Source organism: Microcebus murinus, chromosome 13 (genome assembly GCF_040939455.1).
Source record: "Microcebus murinus isolate Inina chromosome 13, M.murinus_Inina_mat1.0, whole genome shotgun sequence".
Classification (NCBI taxonomy): domain Eukaryota; kingdom Metazoa; phylum Chordata; class Mammalia; order Primates; family Cheirogaleidae; genus Microcebus; species Microcebus murinus.
Window position 1 is genome coordinate 72,389,385 of NC_134116.1, and position 26,471 is coordinate 72,415,855.

Here is a 26,471-nt window from a genome sequence, read left to right on the forward strand (position 1 = left end):
AAAAAAATTAACAGAGCTAGAGAGCCCAAACATCCAGAAAAAAACACTCCCCAAACACATAAAGATTCACAAATAGCTTAAGACTCAATGAGTCAGTTGAGAAGTACCTTCAAAGTATTAAAATGAAATGAAAACAATGAAAAAGGTATCAAGCACATCATAATGAAATTTTTGAACTAACAATGTCAAGAAAATCCCAAAAGTTTCCATGGGGAAGCTACAAACAAGCAGCAAGAATCAGATCAACTTCAGGTTTCTCAACTGTAAGATTAGATGCCAAGAAACAATGTTCTGAATTTACTGTAGCCACTGACTCAAAACACAGAATTCTAGTATTCAAGATATTGTAGTATTCAAGAATGAACACTAGAATTCAAGAAAGTAAGTTTACAAACTGCAATCCATTTGAAATAATTAGTGAATAATATACAACACAAAAATATTTAATCCAAGCCGGGTACAGTGGCTCATGCCTGTAATCCTAGCACTCTGGGAGGCCGAGGCGGGCGGATTGCTAGAGGTCAGGAGTTCGAAACCAGCCTGAGCAAGAGAGAGACCCCGTCTCTACTATAAATAGAAAGAAATTAGTTGACCAACTAATATATATACAAAAAATTAGCCGGGCTCGGTGGCACATGCCTGTAGTCCCAGCTACTTGGGAGGCTGAAGCAGTAGGATTGCTTGAGCCCAGGAGATTGAGGTTGTTGTGAGTGAGGCTTACGCCATGGCACTCACTCTAGCCTGGGCAACAAAGTGAGACTCTGTCTCAAAAAACAAAACAAAACAAAACAAAAACTGGTACTCTATAAATGATATGAGTAAAAAAAAAAAACAGACAAGAGTTTAGTAAGAAAAATGGAAATAAAATGAAACTACAAAGTAACTCCCCAAATCAACCACAAACATAAAACATAATTTTAAAAACTTTAGTACCTAAGTTATGTAAGAGAAATCTTAAAATTTTCTTTTTAGAGAAAACTATAAAACTTTAAAGAAAAACAAACATCTGTGGATGAGCAAACAAAATAGTGGAAAAGAACATAAGCTATATATGATACATGAGTGGTAACAGTGCAGATGACTAGAAGGTAAGATTATTCAATAAGTTGTGCTGGGAAATTTAGTAACCCTGATGGGGAGTAAAAAGAAATGGAATCCTTACATCACAGTATAAAAAGAAGCAAATAAATCAATTCCAGATGGATTAAATTTCTTTTCTGTGTGAAAAAAAGCCTTCAAATTTTTAGAACATATGGTAGACTATTTTTATGACATTAGAGTAGGGAAGGATTTCTTAAACAACATGTAAAAAGCATTAACTACAAAAGAAAGGAATGATAAATACAGCTACATTAAAAGTAATAACTGTTGTTCAAAGGACACAATAAAGAAGTGTAAAAACACATCATAGGCCGGGCGTGGTGGCTCACGCCTGTAATCCTAGCACTTTGGGAGGCCGAGGTGGGCGGATTGCTCAAGGTCAGGAGTTCGAAACCAGCCTGAGCGAGACCCCGTCTCTACCAAAAAAAAATAGAAATAAATTAATTGACCAGCTAAAAATATATATACAAAAAATTAGCTGGGCATGGTGGCACATGCCTGTAGTCCCAGCTACTTGAGAGGCTGAGGCAGTAGGATCGCTGAGCCCCGGAGATTGAGGTTGCTGTGAGCCAGACTGACGCCACGGCACTCACTCTAGCCTGGGCAACAAAGTGAGACTCTGTCTCAAAAAAAAAACAAAAAAAAAAAAACACATCATAATTTGGGTGTTATGCATTTTATGAAGATACTGTGACATGTATCTGATAAGATTAATGTATATAAGGATTACCTATGGGGAAAAGACAACCCAAAGGAAAAAAAAGAACAAAAGACATTGAAAGGAATTTCAGAAAGGAGGTAACATGAATGGTGACTAGACATACAAACTTCATTAGTAACAAGGGAAATGGAAATTATAGTGAAACACTATTTTATATCAGATGAGCAAAAATTAAGAAATCTAAAAATTATGTTACATATGATGATAGGAAAATAATAAGTTTTAATTGTTTTGAAAAACAGTCTGACAACAAAGTGAAAAGTTAAATATGTATATATACTATGCTTCATCAATTTAACTTATAGGGATAAAACCTAGAGAAATCATGCCCATATGTAGCAAGAGGTTCCTATAAGAACATTCATAGCAGCACTGTTCAAGAGGGAAAAAATAGAAGCATTCCCCAGTCCACTAAGAGAATAAATGAGTTATTTCCTGCAATTAAATAATATTGAGTAATAAATGAATAAACCACGGTGACATTTAATAACAAAGATTCTTAGAAACAAACGTGCTGTGATAAAAGCAAGTCACCCAAGACTATATATGGTATGACATCATTTTTATAAACTTCAAGAACAAGTAAAACTAAATTGGCAAAATGATTTTTGCTGTTGTTATTAGGGAATAGCAAATCCAAAATTCAAGAAAGTGGGTACCAGGGGCAGGAAGGAAATAGAAAGAAAGCACTGAAGAGTAATAAAACCAGAAAGTAACAGTTCAAGGGTGTTCACTGTGTTATAAAACATAATTTCTACAAATCCATATATTCCTTTGTATATATCAAATATAACATAAAACAAGACAAATTAATAGATTAAAAGTGGCAAAGAGTTCTGTTTTTGACAACACCTGACTAGGTTGTTTTGAACCAATTTTCCCACTGGAACAAAAAGAAAGGCTGCACAAAATACTTTCTTAAAAAATCCATTTGAAAAGAACAGAGAGCTACCAAAGCAGTGAGAATTTGCAGGGCTAAGTTTCAAAAGAGAACGGAAATCAAAAGATTTGAGTCTGGCATTAAGATAAATTTTCTCACACAGATAAATGCTGGTTCTGAAAGTGAAAGAGAGGGGATGAAAAGTTAAGCAAAACTTTCATCACTGTCACAGAGCCACATGGACAAGATTTGGAATGCTAGACCAAACAAGGAGTAGAGGCCTTGTTAAACACCCTAGACTTTTGGGTGGACCCTAAACAAATATACCCTAGACATAAAGTAGAAAAAGAATAAGCCTATCACAAAAACCGAAGCCTCGCTTTCAGTTGGAAGCGGGTGATATGATTACAGTTTAACTGCCTTCCAGAAGCAAAAGTAAATCCTCTCTGGAAGAATATAAATTTGCCCAGAGCCTCCAATTATCTCACCAACTCTTCATACAAAAAGTCTATCACTCAATCAAAAACAACATATGTGCAAGACAAGACTTGACAGAAAAACTGAAAGAAAAAAATAGACAAGAGAAAAAGAGTCACAAGAGAGATAATCAGACTAACAGATATGAACTTTAAGATGTTCAAGGATTAAATGATAAGCAAATTCTGGCAGGGAACTAAAAGCTATGTTTAAAAACAATAATAAAATTATACAATTGAAATACATACATACATATAAACACCCAAATAAAAAAAATAAATGCAGTTAAGATTCAATGTATGAGCTTAACTACTATAAGATAGTAAAGAGGGTGAATTCAAAGATAGATCAGAAAAAAACAAAAACTGAAACATGAGGTGGCTGGCAGAAAAGTACACAAAAAGTGTGCCAGACAGCTGGGTCACAGCAAAAAAAAAGTATGTGTAAAATGTGTAAACAGAACTGCAGTGAGAGAAGAGAGTATGAAATAGTCTATGGCCAAACACCTGATTTCATTTGATTTCAAAAAGCTAAGCAGGGTCAGGCTGGTTATTACCTGGATGGGAGAATATGAAAAAGAAACAGTAGTATCTGAAAAGATAATGCTGAATGTTATTCAAAATTTATGAAAGTAGTAAGCCATACACTCGAGAAGAGCTGTAAGCCCCAAGGAGGATATATGTGAAGAAAAGCACACAGACAAACCACAGTAAAACTCAAAACCAATGCAAAATAGAAAATATTAAAAGTATTCACTGCTTTAATGATAGAAAACCTTCACAGGAACAAGACTGTCAGGAGACTTCAAGAGAAAAGATAAGAAAATGGAAGATAATGAAATAATAAATTCGAATCACTGATGGGGGGAAAATGTACCAGTCTAGAATTCTAAACCCAGAGAAAATATCTTTAAAAAAAGAAGGTAAAATACAGACATTTTCATAGGAAAAACTGAGAGAATGCATTGGCAGCAATCCACACTAGAAGAAATACTATAGTTTCTGAGATAGAAAGAAAATCACCCCAAAGAAAGGAATGAAAAACAAAAGAAGAAAATACATTGGCAAATCTAAATCAATATTAACTGTATAAAATAACAGTAGTCCTACATGAACAAGAGCACAAAAAAGCATCAGAGAGTAAAAGGAATTAGTTTTAAAAGGTTCTCTGTGTTGTACTGAAAGTTCAAAACAGACTAATTGACACTGGCCTTGAATAAACCAAAAGTACGTGTTGTAATTTCTAGGGCACCTACTAAAACAGCAATATGTAAAACTGTCCAGTAAAGGGGAAAATGGAATAAAAATATTTAATTAATCAAAAATAAAAAAAGAGAAAAATGGACATATAACTGGTTGAAAATTGAAAATAAAAAATTAGATGGCAGATTAACCCAAATATCACTATTTACATTGCCTTTAAATTTTAGAAGAGAAACTTTATCTCACATTTCTTTTATTTCTCCAAAGAACCTAGTAGAGTGCTGAAGGAACAGCAGACAAAAAAACTGATGGTTGGTTATATATGAGTCTCTATGTGTATGTGTGTGTGTGTGTACGTGTACGTACACGTACACACACACACACACACACACCCATACAACTATGAGAAGGTCAGTTCTCCTAGATTCAAACATGCCTTACCCCAGATACACACAAATTGGAGACAAACAAAATCATTGTTTCTCTTCCAGTGTTTTCTCCGAAGGCTCTTTTCATTCTCTATTGGCATGTAGGGAAAGGATCAACTATAGTCATGACCACCACACTGTGAACTACTTATTTTTAAAATAGATGATAAAAATTAAACTCCTGTAAAGCCGAAATAGAATCAGGTGATATTTTGTATTTATCGAGGAATGTATTCGAGGTCATACTAAAGAGATATTTCAATGCTATTTTACTTCTAATGAAGATACAACATATTTTCAAAAAGTGGAAAACCTAAAATAAAGGCAGCCAAATGAAAGTGTTGTTGGCATCATTTCACTTGTCTCTTTGCTGGATAAAATTTTGAAAGGCAATATTATGAAGAATACAAATCCAAAAAATATAAATTACCCGATCATTCATGAGAAGATCTTTCACGATGAAAGTAGCTACCAAAGATTTCAATGGAGCAGCAAATTGATCAGGTGCAAGGAGAGCAATATGGCCAATAGTAACCAATGGTGTTATAAGATGCTCCAGATTGCTTGGATCTAGACTCTTATGCAGAGGCTGAAAATGGGGGGGGGAGGAAAATATATTCACCTTTATACATATGCAAATGAATTCTTCACATATTTCATCTTGAAATTACAAAAACTACAAAAGTTTCAAGAAATATACACTTTAAGCAGTAACTTAAGCTTACATTTAGACTTCTATGTCTAGAAGGCAAAAGGTTCAAACATTTTCAGTTTTGCACAACTCACATTTTAAAGGCAGGTGAAGAAACATTAATTCAGTATGAAGAATCATATTATGAAGCATATAGTTTATGACAATATATATGACCATATATATGACTATACAGTTTATGATGAAAATATGCTATCATTGGCATAAGGGGAGAAAAGAGCAACAAAATGTGTGTGCGTATTTATACATCCTATAAATAAAATATGTATAGAAAAGTACATTTAGAAACTTTTAACAATACCCTGCCTGTGGGAAAGGGAACTGGGTGGCTGGAAATAAATGGGTGAGATGACTTTTCCCTGCATATTCTTTTTGCATCTTTTGATTCTGAAGCAAGTGAATGTATTTTCTATCTGAAATTCTAATGCTACATTTTAATGAAAAGTTATTGCTCTATTCTCTCACACTGAACCAAACATTCAAGCCAAGAATTGTAGGCTGGAAAAGCAACACAAAACTGTTCTTTCCCAAATTATGAGGGCGATGTGAGGTTTCATTTAGTCAAGAATATATTTAAATGCGTTTACTTCTTTTTCATTTGGTGACTTCTCTCAATACTTCCATTGCACACCTAGCTAAGTGCCAGTTAGTTGTTCATATTATAAACAAAAATATGACAACTATAAAAAGCTTGTTCAATTAGTTTACTATAAGTTTAATATTTTCCAAAGTTAATAAAATTATTTCTGAAAAAGCAAAATTAATGGCCAGATCCTAGATCAGCAGCAACCTCAAAAAGACCAGATATCTCTATGAAACCTTTTCTCAGAAAGCCAGACAACCTTTTGTGTTATAGTGGGAGGACTATAGGTTTGGTTCTTGTAAAGATAAGACAGCAGATATAATATCAAAATGAAAATAAAACTACCCTACAAATGCAAGTTATATTAGTATTATCATTGTAATCGTCATTGAAAGGAACAAAAAGATTATCCATGAAAAACAAAAGTTCCTTATAAATCAACATGAATTTATTAAAAGCCATTCTCACACACAAAAACAGACTACAGAAATATCCACTCCAAAAAACACAAAAATTAAATGATTTGCTATCTATAACAAAGGTGGTGTTTGGAAGATAAAGAAAACTACTTTTTTTCCTCATTCAGGTCTTTAACCTGAATTGTATTTCATGTATTAATTTTTATTAATATATGAAAATATGCCAAAATTAGCATAAAAAATTCCAAAACAGAGATAACAAATCAAAGTATTTATGGTAAGGAGTTTCAGTATAATTTCCAAATTGTTTTGACTTAACGCAAGGCTCCTGATCTTTTTAGGATTTTACAGACTTTCTACTTAGCTTTTATTTATAATAACAATACTACAGTTAGCTCCTAATTATAATATACAGCAATAAAATTGCAATGCTTGGGGGAAAAGGCTATTTAAAATATAGAGAAAATAATATGAAATATATATTGAAAAGAAATTTTACATCTGACATAAAATTAGTCATTCATAGAAGTATAAATTTATTTACTTTATAGTACCAGTTAGTATTGATTTATAAAATCCTATATTTCAGTAGTATCTTAAACAGAATTCAAATTTTTTGAACTTTTTTTCAATTGACAGAATAATCATTTGTTACCTACTATCTATAAATATGATTTTAATTACAGTAACAAAAATGTCTCTAAATATATATATAGCAATGTCAAAAATATTATACTATGCTTAATTTATGAATTTGAGTTAGTATTACACATCTAAATACTCAGATTATTTTCATATTTTAACAACTTATCAATGTTGCTTTGCTGATTCAAACTCTGAAAATAGACAAAATGATGCATTACCAAATGTGAACATTCCATAAAATCATCAATATTTGTTTTTTAACTAAAATATGGCATATGGAAAAAAATGTTTCTGATTACCTCAAATATCTGTGCAAACTGGGTCTCTTTACTAGAAAATATTGCATGGATACAATGAATGGCATATTTGGCTTGACGAGGGGGTCCTTTTTTAGATTTGTGATGTAAAACAGGAAGCAAGGCTCTAAAAAAAAAAAAAAAAAATCAAAGAAAAACAATCAACCAGAAAAACCAACATGACTTCTGTTAGATACTTTAATGTTTGTGTTTTTTAAGTAATGTTTTGAGAGAACAAAAGAAAAAATCACCAAGATCTACTCAGACTCATTTTCAATGGCCTATAATTTTGCTTTATAAATATCTATATTAAAAATATAATCCAAATACAAGTATTTTGTTTTTTCTTTGAACAATTACAAACACAAACAAGGCTGGTGACCCACTCCCTCTTTTTACAGTCATTTGCATTAGGCCCTTCTCTTTTATCCTCACTGCTATCATTGCCACATATGATGAAATTTAAACTGTCCCTTCTTTCTCAAGTTTCTGCCTCTTCCAATTCACCTTTCCCTTTGTGCAAGAACAACTTACATAAAGGAAAATCTTAATAACCAATGCTTATTAAGCATTATGTGCCAGACATTAATAAAGGCTCCAAATCCTTGCTATCGTGCTACTAGCACTCTAGGGACAAGACAAATGATAACATATATTTTATGTTATGTCAAATTGTGATAGCTGCTACAGAAAAAAAAGAAAAGAAACGAATAGGAATAGGGAACGAGGAGGGAGGTATAAGAGTGTTACAACTTTAAACAGAAGACCTCTCTGATAAACACTTGAGCAGACTTCTGAGGGAGGTAAGGGGCAAAACATGTATCATAACATTTTACCACTCAGAAACTTAAAATGAATACTGAATGAAGCGGGAGCTCTTAATTCAACTATTATTCAATCATCTCACAGCAAATGCAACTTCTGTATCTTCCTCATTGCCCAATATTAAAACAGTGCTACAATACTAAGATTCAGAGGTACAGTAATCCATCACACTAAGAGTAGTCTCCCAAAAGACACCAACAGTAAATAAAAAGATGAATAATAGACGAATATTCCTATATTAATATTCTATAATAAAAATACGAATATTCCTAACGTAAAAATAGAGAATGAAAAGACCAACAATACCACAGAAAAATGGACTGGATATAAAAAGGTAGAAACTATTCAAAATAATACATACAAATTACCCTGAAATGTATGAAAAAAATGTTTACCCTCACTCACAAAAAAGAAAATTAAGACTACAACAAAAGGACTTCTGCTTCAGATTATGATGGTGTTAACTGAGGCTGGATTTACTCTCCTACCTTAAACACCCAGAAAAGATAAATATGGTAAAGGTTTCAGACACTAGACCAGGCATCCTCAAACTACGGCCCACGGGCCACATGCGGGTGTTTTGCCCGTTTGTTTTTTACTTCAAAATAAGATATGTGCAGTGTGCATAGGAATTTGTTCATAGTTTTTTTAAAACTATAGTTCAGCCCTCCAACGGTCTGAGGGACAGTGAACTGGCCCTGTTTAAAAAGTCTGAGGACCCATGCACTAGACAATAGGCAGCACCAAAACAAAAACAACAACAAAAGGATCTAAGTAGGATATTTATAGGAAACTTATTTTAAATATTAAGTCCCAAGAAGATTAAAAAAAAGGAAGAAGATAGGCTTTAAAAACACTAATAAAAAAGAAAGTAGAAATGGCTATGCTATTCTCAAATCAAGAGGAGTGCAGGACAAGGACCATGACCAGGACAGCCAATTGGGCAATACTGACAAGGCTCCTCTATTTCTTGACACCACTTCCTCCCAGATGTCCCACCAGCCCTAGGGATGGTAGCTGCTTCCAGCAATTCGTATCTCTGGATTACCAATGCAACTTTTTTGCTTTTTCATCCTTCAAATATCTGTATTAATTTGTTTAAAATACAGTCATGTATCATCTAACAACAGGGATATGTTGTGAAAAATGCACTGTTGGATTATTTCATCCTTATGTGAACATCAGAGTGTACTTACAGAAACCCAGATGGCACAGCCTACTACATACCTAGGCTATATGGTATGGCCTATTGCTCAGGTTTATAGGTACAAACCTGTACAGTATGGTATTGTACTGAATACTGCAGGCAACTGTAACACAATGGTAAGTATTTGTATATCTAAACACAGAAAAGGTACAGTAAAAACATGCTATAAAAGATAAAAGTGGTACACTGGTAAGGTGCAGCTCCATTATAATCTTATGGGACCACCACTGTATATGCAGTCCATTGGTGACCAAAACGTTATTATGCAGTGCATGATTGTACCTACAGTTTCTGTTTCTCTGAATGAACCCTGATGTACATGATGATTATGTGAACATCTTTTTAAATTATCTCTGGGATAAATTTCTATAAGTAAAACTGCAGAGTTAAAGACTACATACATTTTTAGGTTTGTACGTATTACCACATTACCAACCCAGATGGCTGCATCAGTTTACACTCCCAACAAGAGAGCATCACTGGAATGATACCTACCACTGGTTATATCTCACAATCATTTTTATTTATATTTCTTTGATTACATAAACATCTTTTCATGATTTGGGGGCTAAGAGGATATCCTGTTTGTGAATTTCTTGTGCATTCCCTTTGCTAGTATTCTACTATGAGTCTTATGATTGCTACTCCTTTATGAAGAGTCTTTATGCATTACAGCATTACAGATATTAATCTTTTCTAAGTCATATATATTGAAAAAGGTCTTCCAGCATATCACTTGTGTTTCTTATTTCAAGATTTTGACTTTTACCTAAATAGTGGTTCTCTCCTCCATTAAAATATAAGGACAAAGACTTAGCCTGTCCTGTTCATTACAACATCCTCAGCACCTAGAGTAGTGATACACAGTGAGGGCTCCACAAATATTTTTTCAACAAATGGATTTTTAACAAATAATCCAATCTATCACTTTTCATTCATGACTTGGCATTGGTGTCCCTTCCCTCACAAAGAAGTTATAGAAACACACTGTTTACTAATACTTTCAATTAACCCATTTTATATATTTATATCTTAGACAAAGCAAGAATTTATCTTTGATCCATCTAGAAAATATAGATTATAAAACTCAAGGTAAACAATCTACATAAATTTTTTCTTTTCATAACAGCTTACTAGTTATTTATTGGATAAACTAACTTTGCCTGACCAATTTACTTAATATTATAATTGCCCATCCACCATTACAAGAATACAAATTCCTCAAACACTTCTAGGTCTTCTGATATTTAACTCTCATAATATTTTCTAAATGGCTGTTAGTGATGTATAAGGAAAGCTTTGGATTTTTACATACTTATTTTGGCTACCCCATTTCTAGTAGTTTTTCAACTGATTCTCCTGGATTTTCCAAGAAAAATGATAATTTTTCTTCTTCCTTTCAAACACTTATACCTCTTATTTTGTTTTATGTAGTTACATTGGCAAATGTTTTCAAAACAATGTTAAATAATAGCAGAGATAGTGTGGTTTCTCATCTTGTTCCTGATTTTACTGAGACTGCTTCTGTTTTATTCCATGATGTTGCCCATTGGTTTGAGAGCTATTTATTTTATGTTATGAAGGCATTTATACCAATTTTTTAGATCTAATTATGAATAGTTTTTTATAAAATCAGAAGCCCTTTCAGCATCTATCAAAACAATCTATCATGTATACTTTCCCTTTATCCACTTGTATAATGAATTATAAACATGATTAGGCTTACTAATACCAACCCTCTTTGGATTCCTAAAATTAACTATATTTATCTATGATATATTCTTATTTTACTAAAAACTCTTTAAGCTAGTATTTTACTTATACAAAAAATCATATATTAGTAAAATTTGTCTTAGTTTTCCTTTGGGGGAATATCTTTTATCAGATTTTAGCATCCTTGTTAGCTATCCTGGGTTTCAAGAATATTAGGATTCCCCTCTATATTCTGAATAATTAAAAATAATTAGAATTCCTGGTTTCTTGTAGATGTGTACTATCTCCCTCATGACAACTTTTACTGATGCTTTTATTAGAGGATAATTTTCTCAATTTTTTTTTTTAATAAATATGTAGTCTATTAGGCATTTTCTTCCCTCTTCTTGGTCAATTTATTTACATCAGGCGTCCTCAAACTACAGCCCATGGGCCACATGCGGGTGTTTTTGCCTGTTTGTTTTTTTACTTCAAAATAAGATAAGTATAGTGTGCATAGGAGTTTGTTCATAGTTTTTTTTTTAAACTATAGTCCAGCCCTCCAACGGTCTGAAGGACAGTGCTGGCCCCCTGTTTAAAAAGTTTGAGGACCCCTGATTTACATCATCCTTAAAAAAAAATTCAGGTTTTCAAAAGTATTTGCACAGCCATATCTAAAAGTTAAATAATGAGAGTAAAACAATAGGCAAAGACAAACCAGAGTTATTCAAACAAGAAGAAAACAAAAACCATATTTAGAGGGCATAAGCAGAACTGCATTAGAGAGAGAGAAACATAACAACTGATAGACAGATCTCACAATTAAAAGGAGGTGATACATTTCCTGAGTCCTTATATACTTAAGAATATCCTTCATTTGTCCTTAGTAAACACAACTTGGGCTACCTAGGGAATTCTTTAGTTACATTTTTTTCCCATCACAACTTTTCAGCTGTTGAATCAGTAACTTCAGAAATTTTATGTAGTTGAAAAGAAATAAGTCAGCCTTATAATTTTCTACTATACTAAACTTAGCTAACTTCTGTTTTTCTTGATGTTTGTGAAATAATTCTTGCAATCACTAAAAATTCAGTACATTACACCAGGATATTTTCCTAAAATGTTAAGTTTTCTTGATCTCCAGATTCATGTTTTCATTCATTTTAAACAAGTTTATTATGATTTTCTTAAATATTTTCCAATTCCCATTATTCTACTATCGTCTCCAAAAAAGGCAATTATGATATTCTATTATCTGCAATTCATTCTCTTTAACTGCCTTCATTTTTTGCCCATATTCTCCAAATCACTAGGCAGTTTTCTTCAAGCCCAATCTCCAGTTTATTGATTCCATCTTCCATATTGTTTATTTTGTTCCTTGCTATTTATAACAAAATATATTCTATAATGCAAATAAATCTCTGTTCTTCTTTATTCCTTAGCTACTTTTCATATATTATCTTTTTGTTCTTTTTCCCCCAGAAGTCATTTGTTGTTTTCTTTTTATCCTAGAAAAATTTAATTCTTCTCAACAGTGCTTATCATCTATCTTTTGAATACTAAAATATTTACACAGGTTTCATGCTTAATTTGCTCCTCTGTATTCTGTTAATTCATCTTTGAGTAACAAAAATTCTCTCTGGCTCTGCCATTTAAACAAAAGTATAGATAGTATCTCCCTGGTGTCTGGACACCAAATGCTTCTCTTAAAAAATTAATATCAACCAAAGTGAGGTGACACAAGATCAGGAAAATGGGCTCCACATGTACTCATCATCAAATTGGTACTGACTGATTAAAACTACGGTGCTCAAATGGTGGTAGTGTTCATCAGGGATGGGGGGGTAGAGCCACATCTTAGGGAAGTGGTGAGCGTTGTGGAGGGGAAGGGCATACCTCTAACCCTTCCTAGGGAAAGGCAAAGATATAAAATGTAACCAAAATGTCAAAAAAAAAAAACAACCAAAAAACCAACATTTATCAGGTGTTGGGCAGATGGGGGGAGGGGATGAGTGTATACTTACATAATGAGTGCGATGCATGCCACCTGAAGGATGGCTAGAATCTCTGAGGGGGGGGGCGTGGCAAGGAAAATATATGTAACCTTAACAATATTTGTACCCCCATAGTATGATGAAATAAAAAAAAAAATAACATCAACACTCCCAACTAAGGTCATTGTTACTTAATCAACTGACTAAGTAGCATAGAGAAGAAAGTTAGGGTTAAAGATAGTGAGTCCTTTATCTCTCTATAATTTCTCTGCAAGTCTGTTAAAACTCTTACAAAGATGAGAACCAGCTCTACTTGAGCTATGGATATAACATATGCTATGAGGGGACCCTCAGTTTTGGCATATCTGCCTACTTTCAGGTAAGCCAGACTCCTGAGAGAAAGGCTGAGTCAGAATGAAACCCCATAACTCATCATTATTTTTGTAGTGTGTCAGTACATAATTTTTTCTATTCTTATGAAGTTGGTAAAAAGACATTTCTTTCATGATTCTCCTCTTAAAGTCTTAATCTTACCACTAAGCCAAAACTTCCTGGTAAGCAAACTCTTCCTAGCAAGGAAAATAGATTGGCCTAAAGAAAAATGGTATGACCACAAAATCTATTAGTCCTATTACAGCTGAAATCATTTTTTCCTTAATTCTTTTTTAAAGCATGTCTATACCTCAGTCTCTTCCCTCTAAATTAGCAAAGGATAGGACACTTACTATACATTGCCTTATACAGCTGATTCTGTATCAACTGTTAGTGTTCTCGAACCATCCAATTCAGTCTAAATGGCATATCTGGTGCCAATTCCAGTTTGTGGTAGCTTCTACTCAGAAACGTTTTTCTTTGGGTTTTTAAATATTTTGGGGAATTCAAGGGATAGTTTAATCAACATTAACTTAACTCTATTATTTTTCCTGAAAATCAACTCACCCAATTTAATAATTTAAAACATTAAATCTGCATACATATTTTATCTCCTGGAAGATATTATTAGTTACTTCATCAAGAACAGTGTGTGCATACAGCAGGTATTCAATATCAGTTGAGTTAATTCTCCTCATGAGAGACATTTGAAATATATTCAGCATATAAATCAAATAATTTTAAGTACTTCAGTTCCATATTAAAGCAGCACATGTTTTAAAATGCCCTTGCGTGTTCTAAAATGTCCACCTTTCGACCTTGCTCTCGTAGTTCTCCTACAAATATATCAAACAATGTTTCTTTAAAATATAAAGGTAATCTGTCATGGGATTAGAGTTTAAAATACATATATATAAAGAATACTAGGAAGACAGTCTAGAATGAAAATAGTAAAAAAAACTCTAGTGAATAAACCAAACTAAAACTTGTTAATGATCTAATGAAGAAAGGAACTATGCCATAACAGATATGGTACCACAGGCACTGAAGCCAAACAGGCCTAAATTCAAATCCTGGCTCTGTCATTTCTAGCTATAGGACATAGGTCCATTTACCTCTCTGAACATTAGATTCCTCATTTGGAAAAACAAGATAATAACCACATTTCACTGAATTGTTACAAGGTTTAAATGAGACAGTACAATTGGTAAGCATCCAGTAAATGGTATAAAGTTAAACACAGTTTTTATACACACACACATATCAAGATAGAGACACAGAGAGAGAAGGAGCATGTGCATATTCGTGCACGTGTGTGTTTTTAAAAACCAAACTCTAATCCCTGATCTTACTAGAAGAGCCACAGTATCACTGCAAAGGGAAATTTATGCTCTGGGCTCACTTAAGAAGCCAATTCCAAACAATAAGGTTTCTTACTCTTGTCATAGAGACTAGTGTTACAAAATCCTAGTATGTTTCAATTACCATTTTAAACAATGACTTTGTCCTATTTATCAGTAGATTTTAGAATTAAGTTCACATGAACAAAAAGGAGTAACAAAAATTAATGAGAGACTCTAATAGCTAGCTTTGTCCATTGTCTCTTTCTGAGGAAAAGAGCCATAGGCAATTCTTCTGCATGAAGAAACATAATACCCCAACCACAACTAACCAGACCAGTGGCTAAGCCAGAGTGATGAGACAGAGGTGAAACCTACCACCTATGACTATGGCAGTATCAGGACCACTCATTTGATCTTCTCTCCAGGAACAGGTAGAAGAGATGAATATAGAGAAGTATGTAGTTACTTATAAGGAAAGAAGACTTATTCTTCTGAGCCATTATGTAATCTTGAACAATGATCAACCACTATTACAGAGTACTAGGATAACAGCTCAATTTCTAATTCCTAGAAATACTGGAATGCAGAAAAAAATTACACTGCTATTGAGACGAGTATTCCCATGCTTCCCTACTTCCCTACATCAAGTAAAGCACTGCTTCTGAAAATTTTTGGTCCAGTACCCTCAATCACAGAGGAAAGTAAAGAGTACTATGGACAGTCGTGCTGAAACACCTTTGAAATTTCCCATTGTACCTTCAATTCATGTGAATTGTTTACTCTAAGCCATAATATATCAGGGATTGTTAAACTGATGCTTCAGAAAGATATGCCATATTTATCCCCCATTTTCATGTATCTTCTAAAATACCAATCAATGCTCTCTCTCAGGAAAGGAGAATCTAAATTCAACAGTATAGGCTTAAGATAACCTACACAATTTTCCTCGAAACTTGAAAGATTCTAATTTTTACATAAATCAAGAAATATAAAATTATTTTTCTGATGCCCAGAATATTTATCATAATAAACTCAACTCACGATCTGATGTGTGGGAAATCCTCTTCGATTTTGCTTCCTGTGTTTTTAAAAATTTGTAATGCAGCTTCTGCTACTTTTTCATCATCCATTTTCAGACAAGCCAAGAGTGATTCAAATGTTTCAGCAGAATGAAAGGAAATGGGATGTGTAAATGAGAGTACCTACAAAATTGATCATAAAAATGATTTGTAAAACTTTTCATCTTTAAAACACAGATCCAAAATATTACATTACAAATACTACAAACCAAAGTCAATACAAAAATAACTAACAAGAAATTGAGAGCATTACAACTAAAACTTAAAACTCAAATATATAACAGAAATATTCCTATGCAAAAAGACTGCATGATACAAAGAAGTCATTTCTTCCAAAATTAAATTACATGTTATTATGCTGCTAGTCAAAATAATTTGGATTTTGATTACTGCTTGGAGTATTTTTTTTGCAGTGTGGGGAATGAGAAAAAGAGAAAAGGAGATAGAAAGAGAGAATTTAACAAAATATCTTCTAAATAAAGGTCACTATAGGATACGAGCTAAGGACATTTTTGAAAAAAGTAAACTAGAGAAAGTGATAAAACACTTATCAGATAGTAAAAAACAAACAAAAAAACCTATAAAATTACATTAACCAAATCAATATGGTATTAATATTAGAAAATCATGAAACAGAAAAAGCAAAGTAACAGACCTTAGCATATATGAGTATGTATGTATGTATGTATTTATGAATGAATGAATGAGACAGAATCTCACTCTGTTGCCTGGGCTAGAGAGCCATGGCAGCAGCCTAGCTCACAGCAACCTCAAACTCCTGGGCTCAAGCGATCCTTCTGCCTCAGCCTCCCGAGTAGCTGGGACTACAGGCATGCGCCACCATGCCCGGCTAATTTTTCCTATATATTTTTAGTTGGTCAATTAATTTCTTTCTATTTTTTTAGTAGAGACAGGGGTCTCGCTCTTGCTCAGGCTGGTCTCAAACTCCTGACCTTGAGCGATCCTCCCAGAGTGCTACTATTACAGGCGTGAGCCACCGCTCCCGGCCTATGTGAGAATTTAGATTACATAAATTGTAGTTGACTATAAAGAAGGCAACAGAAAACAGTCCTGAGAAAACTGAATAGGTATTAGGAGAAAATCAGATTAGACACCCCCCCATATACAATTTCAAAATAAATCAAATGGATTAAGAGTTTAAAAAACAATAAAAAGTCTCTGAACAAGTATAAGCAATGGGAATCAAATGTGGCATGCAAAAAAAAAAAGGCAAAAAAATATACTACATATGCCATATTTATAAGACTCAAAAATAATCAAATTAAGCAATATATTATTTAGAGATAGATACATAGTTATAGATGATAAAACTATAAAGAATGTTAAGAGAATAATAAATCCAAAATTCAGGACAGTAATACCTGGGGGATGTGAGTCAAGGAGAAAAACCACTCAGGGATCTTCAACAGTATTTTTAATACTCTTTTTGAGTTAACATTCTATTTACTTTTCACTGGTTTCATTTTATATTATATACTTCATAACTCACATAGAATACATTTTTTATGTCAAGTATATTCCATAAAAAAAGCAAAGGAAATAAAAAGCTCATTCAAATCACTAAAAAAACACAAAAGTTTGAGATATCAGTGGATATATGAATAAAGGATAAAAATAATCAATTCACCATAGGGAAAGCACCAATAATTAACATATGGAAGATGAGCCTCAGTAATAATTATGCAAATTAAAACATTTTTGCTTATCAGATTTGCAAATCTTTTTAAAATTTATAATATTTCATGTTTTAAGGTTTAAGAAGATGAGTACCTCTATACACTATTGATGGGATACAGTATAATTTTTCTGTAAAGGAATTTGAATACATATATCCAAGAATTTGAAAATGGTCATCCTCTTTGACCCACTAATGCCCTTCTAGTTTTCAAAAAAAAGGAAGACATAACCAAGAGATCTTACATAGAAATATTCATCTACCACTGTTTATAAGAATAAAATTAGAAAAATCTAGGCCAGGCACAGTGGCTCACGCCTGTAATCCTAGCACCCTGGGAGGCCGAGGAGGTCGGATTGCTCAAGGTCAGGAGTTCGAAACCACCCTGAGCAAGAGCGAGACTCCGTCTCTACTATAAACAGAAAGAAATTAACTGGCCAACTAATATATATAGAAAAAATTAGCCAGGCATGGTGGCGCATGCCCGTAGTCCCAGCTACTCGAGAGGCTGAGGCAGGAGGATTGCTTGAGCCCAAGAGTTTGAGGTTGCTGTGAGCTAGGCTGACACCATGGCACTCACTCTAGCCTGGGCAACAAAGGGACAGTGAACTAGCCTCCTGTTTACAAAGTTTGAGGACCCCTGCAAATCATATTCCACTATTTTAACGTAATTAATACAAGGCTAGATTATAGAATTTAAATCTGAAAATATTCAGCTTACATGTCAAAACAAACATGTAATTCCTAAATTATCTAAAACAACTGAAAAAACTTTAGGTTACATAAACTTAAGCAGCAAACCTCAAGAACAGTAATATAAACTACATGTGTTTAACAGTTATCTAAGTAGGCACTTGATTTCAAATAGACATTTACCTTAAGCAGTTCAAGACCTGCCCTGATGGCTTGATCAGTTGGAACACCCTCATCTTCATCATCTGCTGTTCCATCTATAGATTTGTTCACTTGCTTAATAAGAGCACTGAAGTACGACAAAAAATAAAACTGTCATTTTTTTCAACTGTTATTTAATAGCAGTGTCAAAGAAAATCCTAAATCTTATATATACACATCCAAACCACATACAAATGATATAGCTGTTTCTCAAACACTAGAGCAAAACAAATAACTATAACAGAATACTTTGAGATGCTTCATTTTAAAAGCAGTTATTTTCCCTTGCCCATTCAAATGAGGTAAAAATGTTATTTGATTTGCTCTTTATTAAGGCTATCAATATCTTTATTATTGTCTTTTCCATGGATGGCCTGAGCCCAAACACAAAAATGATAGATTATTTTTCAATTATCTAAAATTCATTATTAGTCCGGCAAGTAGAACAATATATACTGAAATAAAAGTTATAAAAGTTATTTAAAAAGTTATAAAACTCCTAAAAGTTATAAAAATACCTAGATAACAGATATATGACAAAATCTCACTGGAACATTAGAAAAGGAACTACAACAGATCAAAAGAGAAACACAATGTTTTCAAACTTTCTTCTAAAAACAAGCTTATTACTTTAAAATAAACAGCTGTAATACACTGACAAAATAATTACCTAAAATAATCATTTACACTGATGAGTATTTGTTCTTTTTACAAAAAGCAAACACCAGGTTAAATAGAAACATAAAACAGCAAAATACAAGAAAATTGAATTATTCAATGTTCTTTAATATGTTTAGTAAATATATGTTTGTATAAAAATATTATGTCCTCAAATTTAAGGTCAAGCTACAATTAAAATATATTTGTCTCCCTTACAGAGTGTCCCCTTAGATTTATTATCCCTCTAAAAGCTGATATTTCTGAGAGTGTTTCTCTTCTTTTTCTGCTCATTTTCCTTAATTATTCTAGTCTCATATCTCCAACTATTCTAAATTGAAATCTTCAATCTGAATCCTCTTCCCATATTTTCAGTGACCCTAAGATTTTTTACCTAGATGTACCACATGAATGAAAAATAGCACATATCCAAAATTAAACTCATTATTTTCTTCCATGAATGAAGGCATGAAGCTCTCAGTCTAGGGACAGAAGGCCAAAGCAAACACATAAAAAAAATCATCAGAGAACAATAAAGACTACAAAAAAGGCCAAGACAAGAAGAGAAGTTCCTTAGGCGAGATAATTAGGAAAGGCATTTCTGAAGAAGTACAACTAAGCTTATAAAGAACAAGAGTCATACAAAAAAAAATCTGTGGGGAAAAAACATCAACCCAAAAGACTAAAGAGAAGCAACTGAAAAACGATTTAAAAATACTAAGAATTCAGTGAAGCAACACCAACAAAACAAAACAAAACAAAATAGTGCTTTTCTGTATCAGTAAAAGACACTTAAAAAACAGAGAGTGGATATCTATTCATAATGACAAGTCAAAAATATAGAAAATAACTAAAAAGTTGTAATGCATAGAATCTATAAGTCAGCTGGTGTTGGGCAAGATTCAACAAATGCACACTAAGGCTCATCTGGAAGAATTAATTAATGTTGGTGAACAGCTAATAAATTTTATGGGAAGAGGGATAAAAGAACTTCCTCTATGAGATAAAAATGTATCATAACCTCAAAAGACAAAAGAACCAAAAAGAAAATCCAGTAAGGGTCCAAACCATCTAAGTATTTATGCTATAATAAGGGAATATCTCAAATCAAATGAGAATAAATCAACTTTCAACAACTGAAGTTGGTACAACTATCATGTGCCTTAAAAAAAGGGTTGGATCTCTATGTTTGCCTTATACTAAATTCCAGGCTAATTACAAATTTAAATGTAAAAAACAGAACTGCTAATATGATACCAAAGGCAGAAAGAAACCATAAAGGAAATGACTGACATATTTAATTATATAATTTAATATTTATTAATGTCAAGCAATCCAACTGGGATGACAGCCTGGGATTTAAAAGGCAATCCAACTGGGATGACAGCCTTATTTTTTATGAAGCATTCATATAATCAATAAGAAAAAGACAATTCCTCTGAGTCCCTCATAGAAAAATCAGGCATTCTCCCAAAAGATGCAATTAGCCAAGAAACATGAAAAAAAAGTTCAATTTGATTAACAAATATTCAACTTTATTTGTAATACAAAAGTTTTTTAAATGGTACCATTATTCATTCACTTATAAAATGACAAAGACGGAAAAGGTCAGTAACCACTGTTGGAAAGAGTCAAGTGAAATGGACACTTATTGACTATTAAAAGAGACTAAAACTCAACCTCAAACTCCTGAGCTCAAGCAATCCTCCTACCTCAGCCTCCCAAGTAGGTAGGATTACAGCTGTGTGCCACAATGCCTGGTTAATTTTTCTATTTTTAGTAGAGATAGGGTCTTGCTCTTGCTCAGGCTGGTCTTGAACTCCTGATTCAAGCAATCCTCCTTTCTCGGCCTCCCAGAGTGCCAAGATTGATTACAGGCATGAGCCACTGAGCCATGAGTATAATCTTTCTGGAGGCTCATTGTACAGTATGGTGGTTAACCAAATAGGCTCTGCAGACAGATGTCCTGGGTTTAAACACTGCTCTCCACTTCCCAAAAGTGGGAAAGTTACTCAACATCTATGTAATTCACTACTCCTTATCTGTAAAATGGGAATAATAATAGCTGCCATCTCACAAAGTAGTAAAATTAGTTAAAACATGAAAAACTCTTACAGTCATCCCAGGCATATTATAAAGTACTAATTGCTACCAGTTACAGTTTATGTTTTGACATATCCTTCTAAATCACTATGACCCCCTGAATGCTAAAGCCAAAGGCCTGTTTCTTGGTCCTTAGTCTCTGTCTGTTCACAGTATACCTTTCTCCATCTTAAATTTCAAAACACTGCAATAATATGGTCTTCTTAGATTTCTGTAATTTCTCTACTGTAAAAAAATTTCCAAGGTTCTGTCCATGATCTTTTTACTTCTTTCTACACAATCTCAGTAGACTACTAATCCATTTTCAGTTTCACATTAAACTCAATATTCCTTGATTTTAAAAATATCATTATGTCCAAATAAGAAGCACATCATTTCTCACATCCTTCAAAAATAGCTCCCTTCATTCTTTTCAAGGTATTACTATTCTCTACATCATTTGAAGTTGAACCCTTATATTTCTGACTTTCTTTGCCTTTATGCTCCATTTCCAGTAAGGTGACAATTTTTTACATCGTTCTTTTAAAACTTCCCTCAAATATGTTCTTTCCTTTCCATCCCACTACCATACATAGACAATTACAATAACACCTTGGCAAGCTATCTCTTCTACTGCCGCCCTCCTAACCATCATCTCAATCATCCATGGTTCCTGACAGATCAAAGAATAAACTAAAAGCTCTAAAGCTCAGTCTCAAAGGCCTTCTGATTCCAACCTAGTTTTTAAGGATCATCTCAAACACCTTTATACCACTCCATATTACAATTTAAATAGATGGCAATCATTTTCTAAATATCCCTGTTCTTTCCTATCCAGATGACAGACTGAGATTCTGTTAATCTCAATGCCAAGAAAAAACTTTCTCCCATCTTTGTAGAAACAAAACCTTACCCATTCTTCCCTCTTAGTTGAAGTGTTACCCCTTAGAGATAGCCTCTTTCCCTGAACTCTATTTGTACTAATCATATTGAACCATAACATAATCTCCTGATTAAAAATATGTATTCTACTACTAGACAGAAGGCAGATTAACAGCAGAGTATGCTTTGCCAATAACTGACTAGTATTACTTTGAATACAGAAGGCATGGGATTATAGTTTGATTCAGATTCTTCCTCTTATTAATACGCAGCATTCTAGTCTTTGTTTTGTTTTTTAAACTTCAGAACCATCTCTTCAAATGAAAACTGATGCAAAAGGAGTCCAAAGGGATTACTGGGTAACCAAAGTCAGGTCTATTTGTGAGGGATCAAGGACCCAAAGCTATACCTAATTGCCCTCTCTAACAAAACATCACAAAAAGAGCTTCACTGAGTACAGGATAAAAAATCACTAATATTACTTACTTTAGATTCTAGTATATACCCCACAAAGGACACTACTGATGATTAATAAACCAGTATGCACTATATATGTGTGTGTGTGTGTGTGTGTGTGTACACAGTATAAGTACTTTTATTTATTTTATTTTATTTATTTATTTTTTGAGACAGAGTCTCACTCAGTTGCTCCAGCTAGAGTGAAGTGGCATCAGTATAGCTCACTGCAACCTCAAACTCCTGAGCTCAAGCAATCCTCCTACCTCAGCCTCCCAAGTAGGTAGGATTACAGCTGTGTGCCACAATGCCTGGCTAATTTTTCTATTTTTAGTAGAGATAGGGTCTTGCTCTTGCTCAGGCTGGTCTTGAACTCCTGATTCAAGCAATCCTCCTTTCTCGGCCTCCCAGAGTGCCAAGATTGATTATAGGCATGAGCCACTGAGCCTGGCCTAAAATATGTTCATATTATCTAACCTATGTGAGCTAACAAAAAAAGGAGTTCCTGGTATACTGTTAACAGATAAAAATTAGATTTGGATTGACAATTTCTCACATAATTTGAACCACTATTTAAAATAAATAACAATAAAAACTATATACAGATATACTCAGGCAAGTGTATATATATACACACACATAGAAATACATACGGATATATATAAATGAGTATATATGCACATATACACAGATGAGTAGCTAGTTTGGTGTTTTGTATATACCAGGTACTCAATAGTAACTAACCCCCTGAATGTGTGAATGAATAAACCGTAATGAGAACTTAATATTTTTATATACAAATACCTGATAGATTCAGTATCTATGTGCACAGGTGCTATTCTCTCCAAAAGAAACTTGATCATTTCCAGGAAAGGATTTGTGGGCTGTTTGGGGTTGCCCAACTTCTTAGTTATTTCACGCTGTAATGCAGATTTTTTAAATATTATAATAATATTTTAAACAAATCATTACATTAAAATATTAAGAACCTACAATAATAAAAACCATATAGTAATGGTGCTAGAATAAACAAACCAATGAGATTTTAATTAATCCAGAAAAAAAAAGACTGGATTAAGAATTTAGCATATTGGAAAGGTGCCATTTCAAGTAAAATAGAAAAAAGACAGATTATTCAATACATTGTATTAAAATAACTGGACAGACATTTGGAATAAAAACAAAGGTAGGTAATTTATTTCATACCTTACACCAAAAATATTTAAAAATTATAAGACTACAAAAGAATAAAATCAAGGGTCACTGGATATACAAACTTCAGCAAGCAATTATCAGAGGTGATTGTTAAAACTATAGATTCCTGCATCTAACTGAGGATTCTCATTTAGTTGATCTCTCATGGAGCCAAGAATGATCTTTCTCTAAAAAGCATCTCAGAAGATAGATGGGTAACAGATTAAGAAACACTGACAACAGTAAATATTTTCATTGACCTGGAACAGAATAAGATTTTTTTTTTTTTTTTTTTTGAGACAGAGTCTCGCTTTGTTGCCCAGGCTAGAGTGAGTGCCGTGGCGTCAGCCTAGCTCACAGCAACCTCAAACTCCTGGGCTCAAGCAATCCTCCTGCCTCAGCCTCCCGAGTAGCTGGGACTACAGGCATGCGCCACCATGCCCAGCTAATTTTTTCTATATATATTAGTTGGCCAATTAATTTTTCTATTTATAGTAGAGACGGGGTCTCGCTCTTGCTCAGGTTGGTTTCGAACTCCTGAACTCAAACGATCCGCCCGGCTCGGCCTCCCAGAGAGCTAGGATTACAGGCGTGAGCCACCGCGCCCGGCCAGAATAAGATTTTATAAGCAGGTCACCATAAGCAAAAACCATGAGGAGAATAGTGATAGACTCAGCTAGATGAAAAGAGAAACTTTGGTACATAAAGAACATAAACAAAATGAAAGAGCAAGCTACAACTGACAGGAAATTATTTGCAAATTAACAGACAATATCACGCGGCAAACTCACAAATCAATACGATAAAGACAAATACCATTTCATAAAAATAGGCAATGATTATAAACACACAACTTTTGTAAAAGAAATATGAATGGCCAATAAACTAAAAGAGAAGAAACAGTCAGATGACTAGTAACCAATAAATACATATCCAGCAAAATAGCTTTTTGTTTGTTTTTATTTGATTTTTGTTTCCAGCAATGATATTGGCCGATATTGTTATGCGTTAGAAAACAGTCATACTCATTACTGGTGATTACCATAAGACTAATTCAGTTCTGGAGAACAATTCGCCAATAAATATTAAAGGCTTTAAAAATGGACTTTTAATCCCTGCAATTGTACTTCTTGGAATTTGTCCTTAAAAAATAATCAAGATAATTGGCTATCAAGGTATTAATTTATACTGCTCTTTAAATTAATCAAAAAGTGGGGAAAAATCTCAATGTGTAACACAGTGAACTACTCAATAAATTATGTAAATATATTTAATGGTATGCAATGTACCTATTAACTCCTACAAAAAGATTAATGAAAATTAAGTAAAATGTTCAAAACTATGTAATATAATCTCACTTGGGAAGGATATATACCATAATATTAACAGCAATTGTTGCTATAGAGAGATTATAGTTTATTTGTATTATTATTTATGCAACATTTTCTAAATTTTACATAATGAATATAAATTACTTTTTATAAAAATGGGAACCTAAAAAAGGTATGGGGACTTTTTCAAATCTAGCTCTTTTAATTTCTCTCCTTACCACACAACCTTCAGCCTGCTTGCAGGAACATGTTGGACTAACAAGTACTTCTAACTGTTTTCGGATTTTCTCATCATCTTCCAACACCTGTGTGAATTTCTTCATGAAATCCTGAGCCTTACCAGGATCTGGCAAATTTCCTTAAAATAAATTAAAATTCAATTAAAATACAAAAGAAAATCTCAAAATAATAAAGGATCGACATTTTTCATTCCTTTTATTACTTTTATAATCCTTACCTATGAATTTGGTTTAGTTTAACAAAATAAATTGTGAGGCACCTTCAACAGCTAACTTTCACAAATAAAAAATTTGCTCTCTAAAAATATAAAACAGGATCACTGTGAAGGGACATATATACAAGGGAAAAGACTGAACTGGGTATTTCTAAATAACTCTTTATAATATTTAAAGGCATTATAATGTCAACCGGAATAATACCACTTTTATTATTTACCCTTAAACTTGTTGCATGCATCATTCTCTTATAATTCATAGCAAGAGATTAATCAATAAGTTTTCCCCTTAAGAAGCTATTTCCCTGTATTTCCTTGTTTATTGTTAAACCAACCAAGAAATAATTCACATATACATGCATGCTATCTAGCACTGACATATACGAGCAATATATTCCAAGTGTTACTACTGGTTATATCATTACTGCATGAAAAAGGATATGTCTTTGAATTAAAAATGATTTTTATCATTTTTAAGGTGTCTATGTATCAAAACACGAGAGCTAATAAAATGTTGATCCTAGTATCTTTTTTCTGGCTACTTAACTGTTATAACAAGACTAGGATAACTCTAATAACAGCAATTTTAATATAGGACTACAAAAATACTAGAAATTCAACTGAATCTTAAAATACGAATATAGTATCAATGCATTAAGTTCACATACAACTCTGAAATGTTAAATCTTGGTGAGAATGATTTAATCACTGAATGTAGTAAGAATCCATTAATACATTAATCCTAAATACTTGCTGTATGACCTTCTCGTGTTTCTATAATACAAAAAAATCAACTGCAAAGAAAGAGAACCACATTACAGTGCAACAAATAAAGATGATCAATTACAA

At 33.1% G+C, this 26,471-nt stretch overlaps 1 protein-coding gene across 7 annotated transcripts in view; it reads right to left on the reverse strand.

Moving 5' to 3' along the window:
- Positions 1-26,471, reverse strand: part of PDS5B (PDS5 cohesin associated factor B) — a 160,071-nt gene that overhangs the window by 42,437 nt on the left and 91,163 nt on the right. For all 7 annotated transcript variants that reach the window (XM_020290441.2, XM_076009501.1, XM_076009503.1 and 4 more), the window contains 6 exons: positions 25,387-25,526; positions 23,448-23,563; positions 18,549-18,654; positions 15,939-16,099; positions 7,468-7,591; positions 5,240-5,398 (listed from right to left, as the gene is read on the reverse strand). In XM_020290441.2, coding sequence (XP_020146030.1) covers positions 5,240-5,398; positions 7,468-7,591; positions 15,939-16,099; positions 18,549-18,654; positions 23,448-23,563; positions 25,387-25,526 — 806 coding nt within the window. The remainder of the gene's footprint in view (positions 1-5,239; positions 5,399-7,467; positions 7,592-15,938; positions 16,100-18,548; positions 18,655-23,447; positions 23,564-25,386; positions 25,527-26,471) is intronic.